General features: G+C 49.1%; 1 protein-coding gene across 1 annotated transcript in view; it reads right to left on the reverse strand.

Moving 5' to 3' along the window:
* Positions 1 to 10000, reverse strand: part of samd4a (sterile alpha motif domain containing 4A) — a 54097-nt gene that overhangs the window by 9173 nt on the left and 34924 nt on the right. Inside the window, exons 5-9 of the mRNA XM_062523597.1 lie at positions 7389 to 7697; positions 4719 to 4828; positions 4148 to 4234; positions 1218 to 1449; positions 820 to 905 (exon numbers count right to left, since the gene is read on the reverse strand). Coding sequence (XP_062379581.1) covers positions 820 to 905; positions 1218 to 1449; positions 4148 to 4234; positions 4719 to 4828; positions 7389 to 7697 — 824 coding nt within the window. The remainder of the gene's footprint in view (positions 1 to 819; positions 906 to 1217; positions 1450 to 4147; positions 4235 to 4718; positions 4829 to 7388; positions 7698 to 10000) is intronic.

The following is a 10000-nucleotide window of genomic DNA, read 5'->3' on the forward strand; positions in this document are numbered from 1 at the left end:
TCCCACCGACGACCACACAGACCCCTGGGTTTCCATGCCAACGGAAATAAACACACTCAACACAAAGTCTCCAGCCACAGCTGCTTAAAGTAGACCAGAGTACACACAACACTGGGGTCAGAGGATCACACTCAGCTGGACACACACACACACACACACACACACACACACACACACACTAACACACACACACACACACACACACACACACACACACACACACACACACACACACACACACACACACACACAGACACACACACACACACACACACACACACACACACACACACTCACACACACACACACACACACACACACACACACACACACACACAATCACACTCTTAAACACTGTATGCATTCAGACCGGCGGCTTTATATGACATATAAAATGAATCAATTCATGTATATATACAGTATATATATATATAGATATACTAACATGTGATATATGTTGTGTATAACATACTGTACCCTGATACATATGTAAAGAAGCATATGTAAAATATGATACAGCCAGAACAGAAAGGCAAAGCTCTGATTCAATCCTCTCTGAGACATGGGTGTAAGAGTATGTAGCAAGAGTGTGTTAGTGCGTTTGAGACGGGCGTCCAAGAGTGTGCAGTAAATGTGTGTTTGAGACAGGTGTGTGAGAGTATGCAGCAAGAGTGTGTTAGTGTGTTTGAGACAGGTGTGTAAGAGTACACAGCAAGAGTGTGTTAGTGTGTTTGAGACAGGTGTGTAAGAGTGTTCAGTATGCTGTACTCATGTCTCAGGCGTCTGCTAAATAACCAAATAACCATAACCATGTCCTACCTCATGAATCAGGCACTTATCAATGAGCTGCAGGTAGGAGCTAATATTCTCCTCATCCGACCGGGATACCAGGAGCTGTGTACACACTGCAGAGAGAGAGGGGGGGCAAAGGAAAACACTGTGAGTCTCGAGATTACGTGGATTACACAGAAACGAGTAATTGTGTGTAACAGCATTGGGCTGTGTGTGTGTCTGTGTTTAACTGTATGTATGTATGTATGTTTCTGTGTGTGTAACTGTTTGTACTGTATGTATGCATGTTTGTGTGTGTGTAACTGTATGCACATGTATGTATGTTTGTGTGTGTGTGTAACTGTATGTATGTATGCAAGTATGTGTGTGTGTGTGTGTGTGTGTGTGTGCATGTGTGTGTGTGTGTGTGTGTGTGTGTGTGTTACCTTTGCCCATGACCCGGGTGAACTGGCCAGGAATGTCCCCCTCGGAGATGATGGTGGTGCTGGACTCTGCCTCTCCTCCACCCAGGTGAGAGCCGGGGAGAACGCTCTTGCCCTCGGGCCCCAGCAGAGGATGCTGGGAAGGCTCGTCGGAGCTGAAGGACTTGATGGGCGTCAGGATCATCTGGTGGAGTTCCTGCAGTGGAGCGCGCAGGTTCCCCCCCTCTAGAACGTCCTGTGTACACACACACATGCACACACACACTGATCTCACTCTCACGGTCCGGATAGAACTAGGACTATACAGACACCGGCAACAAGGGCCTGTGAGAGAGTTGACTTTTTACTTTAAAACTCTTTATTCAAAAAAAAAAAAAAAAAAACCCATCAAAAACAAATTCTACATCACCAGATAAACAACCCCCCCCCCTCCTCATATTCCTGAAACTGAGCCAAAGAGAGATGGATAGAGAGAGAGAGAGAAAGAGAGATAGAGAGATAGATAGAGAGAGAGAGATCAGCTATAGAAAGACATAGAAAATAGATCAAACATAGAAACACGAATAGGGAGGATCAGGGATGAAAAGAATAAAAAAAGAGAAAAAAAGAAGAGAGAAAAAAGGGGCGGACAGAAAGACAGATGTCAGGATGGAGAGATGGAGGGAAGAGAAGAGCTGAGCTGAGAGTGAGAGAAAGGAGGGATGAAGAGCTGAGACAGAGAGAGAGAGAGACAGAGAGAGAGAGAGAGAGAGAGGAAGGACCGTGTGACAGCGAGAGGAGTTTATTTGGGGTGGTGACTGATGATCCTGAGGTGAATACGAGGCCTATTCCCGATGCGCCGCATCACAACTCAGCGCCGTTGTTTCCATAAACGCCGCGCCACGCCGCCACCGGCCAGGTGTGCCCATATTTCTGATCGCGGCACAGGAAGGGGCCGCTGACATGCGACGGATAAAATTATACTGAACACCAAAAATATACGCATGTTTGTTTCGGTCTCCATGCTCCACTCGCTCGCTGGCGGCGCTGCCCCAGGGGTGACCAGACCAGCACATCAGGCCCGTGCATGCAGCGTGCATTCAACAGGCCCCAAACATAGAGACCTCGGAGCCAGCAACAGGTGTCTCATTTCCGCACCGATAAAAATGCACCGGTAACAACTTTGAGCACGACGTCGTGCCCGGCGGGAAAGGTTAATCCCAAATTAGACGGCCAAAGTAAGAAGGCCTCCTCCGCCACTGTCTCCCACCCACATTGTTTGGAGCTGAAGGCTCAATCCAAACCTGCCAGAGAGCACCGGCTAATCTAACATCTGCTCGAGCAAACAGGTTAAAGCATCTACACTAACACAATGGTGCAGAGGCATTGATAAAAGGTGAAGCATCACCAGAAAGGTTTTTTTTTGTTTTTCTTGGTCCAATGTTGAATGTATGAACAGAAACAGCAGTTAATATGGTATTAATATGGTTTTGTTTCTTTTAACTGGCATAAAACACTGCCCTGCGGCTTATACACAACGCGGCTAATACACAGGAAATGGCTGTATTCATTTGCCCAAAGATCCTTCATTACTGACAAGATAGAGCAACATAATGCATCTCTATAGAAGCAAAATTCAAACAGTTCCTGTCTGCTTAAAGAGGCGTGTCGCAAAGTCGTCATAGTGGGATATCGATCTCTGTCAGATTGGCAAGCAGTTCAGTTCGAATGTAACGTCACTTTCTAGGTCTGCTTAAAGGGGGATTTCGCCCCCCTCCCCTTTGCAAAAACCGAACGCGGAAATTTTCGAACGTTTGCGCCTCTCGCCCCACTTTAACCCTCTCTGATTTGGCTGACACTTTTATCCAAAGTGACTTGTACATGTAGGTCAATCACTACAAGGGCCAGCCGACCCAGAGCAATTCAGGATTAAGCGCCTTGCTCAAGGATACAACAGTGGCAGCTGGGAATCAAACCACCTCTTTTCTAGCAACTGTATGGGGTCATCCCTATGTTCAATACATACCAGGGAACATAGGACCCTTTTTGGGAAATAAAAAAAGGGTCCTATGTTCCCCTGTCCCATACAAAGTGGGGAACATAAGACCCAGGGAACACAGGTACACTCTCCAACTGTATGCTAGCCCAACTCCTTAGCCACTATGCTACCACTGCTCCAATCTACAGCCTCTTCCAGTCTGCCTCACCACAAAGTACTTCCTCTGTGTGTTTCTGTCCTCAGCTCTGAGTGACAGACAAGGCCCTCCGTGACTGACGTGGCCTCTGTTAATCTGACCTGTGATTGACAGGTGATGGATGGAGCCGTCAGCGGGAGCCACGGTGCTGCTCTGTTACTGAGCTCACCCAGATTGGCCTGTTGGGGGGTACAGTCACAAATATGTGTTTAGAATGTTCGGTGAACTGAGAGTTCCGCATTATGATGCAACAATTACCCTCGGAGATTTTACCCACAGACTGTATACAGAACACTGAAACTATAGATTGTTTGCGTTGAATTCTAGAAGGAACTAGGAGAATTTTCACTCCTCAACAGGTCAAGAGCTGACTAGAGGCCAGGCCACTGAAGCGCAGGGATGGGTTAACGCATTTGCATTGAACTTATTTGCATTGACATTTGCATTGATATTTGCTACCTTTACCAAAATGTCAGTGAAAACCAACATGAGCACTTCTTATCTTAATTACTGTAAGTGTGTCACAAAAATAGGGAGGGAGGGAGGGCCCAATTGGGTTTAGCTTCTGGAAGAATCCAATTGGATTCAGAATGAACACAAACACATATATGTGTGTACCAGGTGTAGACACACACACACACACACACACACACGCACACACACACAGACACAGACACAGACACAGACACAGACACAGACACACACACACACACACACACACACACACACACACACACACACACACACACACACACACACCTTTTCCAGGGAGCGTAGCATGTTCTGCCTCTCCTTCAGCTTCTGGATGCTGATGATGATCTTATGTCTGGCCCCTTTGGTGACATTCTGCAAAAGGAAGGGAGGGTCATATTTTTAGAGCTGATTCATTTAGATGATTCTCGTAGCTGTAAACGACAGTGACATTTTTAGACACAGCTTTGCTCTGTGGGCCAGGCCGGGCTTTCATCATAGAGAGGCTATTCTCGCCGGGTCAATGGCCCTAAGAAAAACTTCATGACACGCCCCCACATCCTCTCCTCTCGATAATTATGGCTTATTTCTCTGTATGAAATGCATTCATAATATCTATTCATCTCTATGCATAGGTCATATATATACTACTTTCATTTAGTTTATTCATCTTTGTGCACTGTATAAGACTAAGTTTCCTAGCCATGGAGGCAAACAAGTTCAGTGCATGCTCTCTCTCCCTCAATAAGACACATGCATATAGTCAATCACATAGACACAAACACACACACACACACACACACACACACACACACTCTCCCTCTCTGTGTAACACACACATTAGATTCTCAACACAGACCTGTGACTCCAGCTGCTCCTCAGTCAGTGACATCATCTCGTCGTACGTCATGGTGGAGAAGAGGGCGGCGTACTTGTGGAGACGCAAACTCTTCAGCCACGCCGGCACATCTGCTTACACACACACACACGCGCGCACAGACACACACACACACACACACACACACACACACACACACACACACACACACACACACACACACACACACACACACACACACACACACACAGAGGAACACAGAAATCTGATCAAAACACAACCCATGAACATCTGCTCATCCATCCCTGCCCACTCAATGTTACCAGCGAGCACCCAGCGCAGCAAGCACACCCTGCGGCGTCTAACGAGCTGAGCTCCCCCAGCAAATGAGCCCCTAAATGCAGATAGATGAAGCACATCATACAGGGACAGGATCAAGGAAGAGACAGAGGCAGCAGATGGCAGCTATGCATCATGGGATTTGTAGTTTTCTTGTCAGTTGTGTTTGTTGTGTATGCCTTGACAAGATGCCTTAACTGTGTAGCTGAGCTAAAGCTTTTGACAGAGCGCCAAGCAAACGCAGGTGTTCATTTAAGACTGAACGTGGCCCATTTTTGTTGCTATTTTTATCCAAAACACATGTTTGGAAAAACATGTTTCTCTGGGTTAGCTTGTGTTTTCAGTGGATTCCTTTCCAGTCATACAACAATCACCCGCTCACTCCCCTCAGAACCGCCCACAGTATTTTACATGCCTGGAGAGGTCAAATGTCAGGGGTCACAGACAGAGTGGTCATGTGACCCCCCCCCCCCCCCCCCCTCCCACACACACACCCCTACAGCACCAGGCCCATAAGGCCAGCAACATGGCTGATAACACAACCCTTTGAGTTGAAATATGACAAATTCCAATAATGTACTTTTTTCTTGTATTTGTTTAAGTCCTATTGTCATTAAATAGGTAAACCCAAGTGCATGAGTAGACATGTGCAGTGTCAAATTGCAGATACATGATGCTCATGACATATACAACTCTACAAGAGGCAGCACTGTGAAGCTTTCAGAAGGGGGGAGATGGGGGGGGGGCGGGGGGGGGCAACACTACACGGACACAAAGACATGCCCTCTCTGCCCTGGGTGGGCACACAAACACACAGCCCATCTGCCCTAGGTGGGCAGTGGCACACAAGGTAAACCCTCTTTCCGAGGTAAATACACAAAGTGAAGCTCTGTCCAAGGTGAAGACATGAATAGAAGACTCTTGGATTACGCAAAGGAGCAATACAGTGCTACAGACACCACAGTCTGCACATCTTCACTAGTCCCATCCTCATCCTCACCCACACTGATAGACTCTGTGTCCACTAATAGTCCATGACTCACACTGTTTGTAGGCAGATATTCAGTGTATATGTGCTTTTATGCTAATCCTCTTAGAGATAGTCGTGAAAAACAGGAGATCCTGACCACTCCTTCCAAGAGAGATACACAAGTCCCCTCATGGAAAACACCACTGACAGACACATCCAGTATCAATTAAAGGGCAGACAGGACCTTTAACACACAAACTCACATACACACACACACACACACAAACTCACACACACACACACACACAGAGAGAGAGAGAGAGAGAGTACAGTACAGCACAGCACAGTCACTTTGATTGCAATATTTGAGAATACTGTTTTACGACTGACAGGGGACAGTGGCTGCTCTGCTGACTCATCAGTTAGACTAACACACACACACACACACACACACACACACACACACACACACACACACACACATACTTATCCGACAACTCACTAAACAGTCAGCTCACACACACATTCTTATCCAACAACTCACTAAACAATCAGACAAACAGGTGACTCCTATTACAAACACACAGGCCTCTGAGACAGGTGCACTACACACACACACACACACACACACACTGAGACTAACCCTGCAAACAACAATGCACTTGTAGCACTATAAGAAGCTGAGTTACTCTTAGGATTTACAGGTGAGTTGAGACAGACAGGTAAGTCCCTCAACACAGGAGACAGGAGGGACAGGTGACAGGTGATACATACAGGTAACACCTCTAGCTGTCAAGCAGTCTTCTGACATACAGGTGAGTCAGAGGACAAACAGATAGTTCCAGGAAGTTTTTGCCAACACACACACACACACACACACACACACACACACACACACACCGGCCTCTGTCGTACGCATTGTGGAACACACAGGTTGACATAGTTTCTCTGACACAAAGACAGCTAACATAAACGTTGTTTTTCTAACACACACACACACACACAGATTGTGGCAACACACAGAAAACGCAGCTATGGGTGGTCGACGTACAGTTCTGCGGACTTGGCTTTCGCCTTTCGCGCAACGCAGACGTTTTGGGAGGGGGGCGGGGCGGTTGAGTATCTCCAATGTGTCCCCATTTCTTTGTTTTTCTGCTGTTGCAGGCTCTTTTAAAAGTCCGTGCGGACATTTGCGTCGTGTCCGCAGAAGTACGCCTTCCGCTTAACACACGTGTGTGTGTGGCTCGTCTTAACACACACACACACAGGTGACCGGTGGGGTGGTGGTGGGAGGGGGGTGGTGGTGGACATACAGGGTGAGTGTGTGGGGGGGGGGGGGAGGGGTACGGGACACACAGGGGGGGTGTGGAGGCAACACTCACCCCGCATACCGCTCCCCTCCTGGTGAAAGATGCTGCGCAGCGCCACTCCGGCCAGTCCGGCCAGTCCGGAGCCTTCGTCCAGGTGCTCACTGCCGCCGCTGCCCGAGGACGCCACGCTGCTCTGGGGGGAGAGGGGCGCGTGGTCCGGCGCCAGGCCAACGCCACCAACGCCACCAATGCCACCGCGAGCGCGCAGGTCCTCCTGTGACAGCCAGCCGTGCCCCAGGGGCTGGCAGGACGGCCCGCTCATGGGAGGGGTCAGAGACACGGAGCGCTTCAGGGGACTGTGCTGCCCCCCGCCAGACAGGACTGCAAGACACACACGCACACACGCACACACACACACACACACACACACACACACACACACATACACACAGACACGCACACGTTTACACACGCTCACACACACATGTATGCACGCATCCACATGCATACACACACACACACACACACACACACACACACAGACAAGGACACCCACATACACACACACACCCACAGACAAGGACATCCACACACACGCACACAGACAGGGACACCCAGACAGTTAGAAAGGGTTTCTGTTTAACATTGTCCCTGTCTTCCTGTTTAGAATCTGAGCAGCACCCTGGGTCACCCCCCCCGCTCCCCCCCCCCCCCTCTTTTTCTACTGACTGACCACTAACTGACCACTACTACACCAGCGGGACATCGAACAGGCCCCTGCACCAGCAGAGCCACCCAGACACTTACAGTGCCCTCGGGCCGACACACACAACACATTAATACCCTCTCTATATGAACACAGAGTACACACACACGCGCGCGCGAATGTGCTTGCTGAACGCGTATAGTCCTCTCAGAGGTCCTCTCTCACAGGTCCTGGTCATGTCCAGGGTCGTAGCACCTGGGCCGCGGGGCACTTGTGGCTATTTGGGGTGAGGTAAGGTCACTTCCTTGGCGGAGACAGAGGGGGTGCCTGTGCGACCGACTGAACGGTCCATTCACAGCCACGCCGGGTCAGCCTCCAACAAGCGTCATTTGGGTCGTTTTACGGAGGGGAAAAACTGTAGCCAAAGGTAAACATGGGCCGACGACGGGACGGGGGCTCTTTTTTTTCCCCTCTCCTCACCGGCGTTCCGCTTCACCTTCCCAACAGGTACCGCTTTCTTTGAACACGCTCCGGAACTTTCTCCACGCGTCATGGAAGAGCACATGGAGCGAGAGAGGCAGTGAGAGGGCTGGGGGAAGAGTGGAGCGGGGGAAAGGAACACCCGAGAAAGAGAGAGAGAAGGGGGGGGGGACAGAGAGAGGGAGAGAGAGAGAGAGAGAGGGAGAGAAGAGTGGAGCAGGGGAAAAGAGCACCTGCGAAAGAGAAGGAGAAGGAGAAAGAAAGAGAGAGAGAGAGAGGAAGAGAGAGAACGAAAGGGAGAGGGGGAGAGAGAGGAAGAGAGGGAGGGCGGAAGAGAGCTGACAAACTAAGATGTAGAGTAAGAGAATGCTTTATCCCGGGGCCTGTGTCCTGGCTGCCTGACTGAGGCCCGCTCCTATATGCAGTGCAGGGGCGTACTGTGTGGGCTATGTATAGGCCCCCTACGGCTGCGCTAAAATAGGGCGCCAGCTAACATTACAAGTTCCAGTCCCTAAATATTAACCATTTTCCCTAAATACAAACTCCACAAAGGATACCTTACAAGGGAACACATGGAATGGTATGTGACACTCTTTTAGCAAGTGTACCGTGGGGGATGTGGCGTGTGTGTGTGTGTGTGTGTGTGTGTGTGTGTGTGTGTGTGTGTGTGTGTGTGTGTTAATGAAGAGAAGGTTGCATTCAACAAAGAAGACATGATGTTTCATGTTTCTCCTCATGTCCCAGTCAGTCTGGTCTGACAGCAGAACTGCTTTCTGATTTGCTGCTTGGTTTCTATGGTAATAGAAGAGAACTGTCATGGCGACCACTATTTCGTCAGGTCACTCCAACCACTGAGCATTTTTTTTCTGAGTGTTTTCACGGACGACAGGAGCTACATAGTTTTGAAGCAGGACTCAAGCTGTGAGATAAACCGTAAAAAGCCGAGTCATTCTCCTCCTAAATATGCAGCTGATGAGGCTCTTGTGAGCCATGCTGATGTGTCATGTCACTTCCTCCAACCACAATATATGGCGGCCCTCGCAGAGGCTCCATTATGGCTCTATAACACAGATACTGAGTGTAAATCAGGGCGGCTCATAGATGTCCATGTCCTACTCTTGCCTCCTCTAGTGATTTCTTTACGAGCTATAAAGCCTGTGGTGAGCTGCTCCCTGATGCCACTGATGCCAGTGATGTTGAGGCAATATGGATGACTGATCTGCCCACCTCTTCTGTTCTCTCTCTCTTCTCTCTTCCCCTCTCTTCTCTTCTCTCCAATCCTCCCTTCTTCTCTCCTCTTCTCCCCTTTCCTTTCCTCTCCTCTCTCCTCTCCTCCTGTCTTCTCCCCTCTCCTCTCTTCTTCTCCCTTCTCCCCTCTTCTCTCCTCTCCTCTTCAGCCTTGTCTTCTCTTCTCCTCCTCTCTCCTCCTCCCCACTCCTTTCCTCTCCTCTTCTCTTTCCTCTCCTCTCCTCGCTAGGTCTGTTCCTGACGGTCTCCA

The sequence above is a fragment of the Sardina pilchardus genome, chromosome 20 (genome assembly GCF_963854185.1).
Source record: "Sardina pilchardus chromosome 20, fSarPil1.1, whole genome shotgun sequence".
NCBI classification, from domain to species: Eukaryota; Metazoa; Chordata; class Actinopteri; order Clupeiformes; family Clupeidae; genus Sardina; species Sardina pilchardus.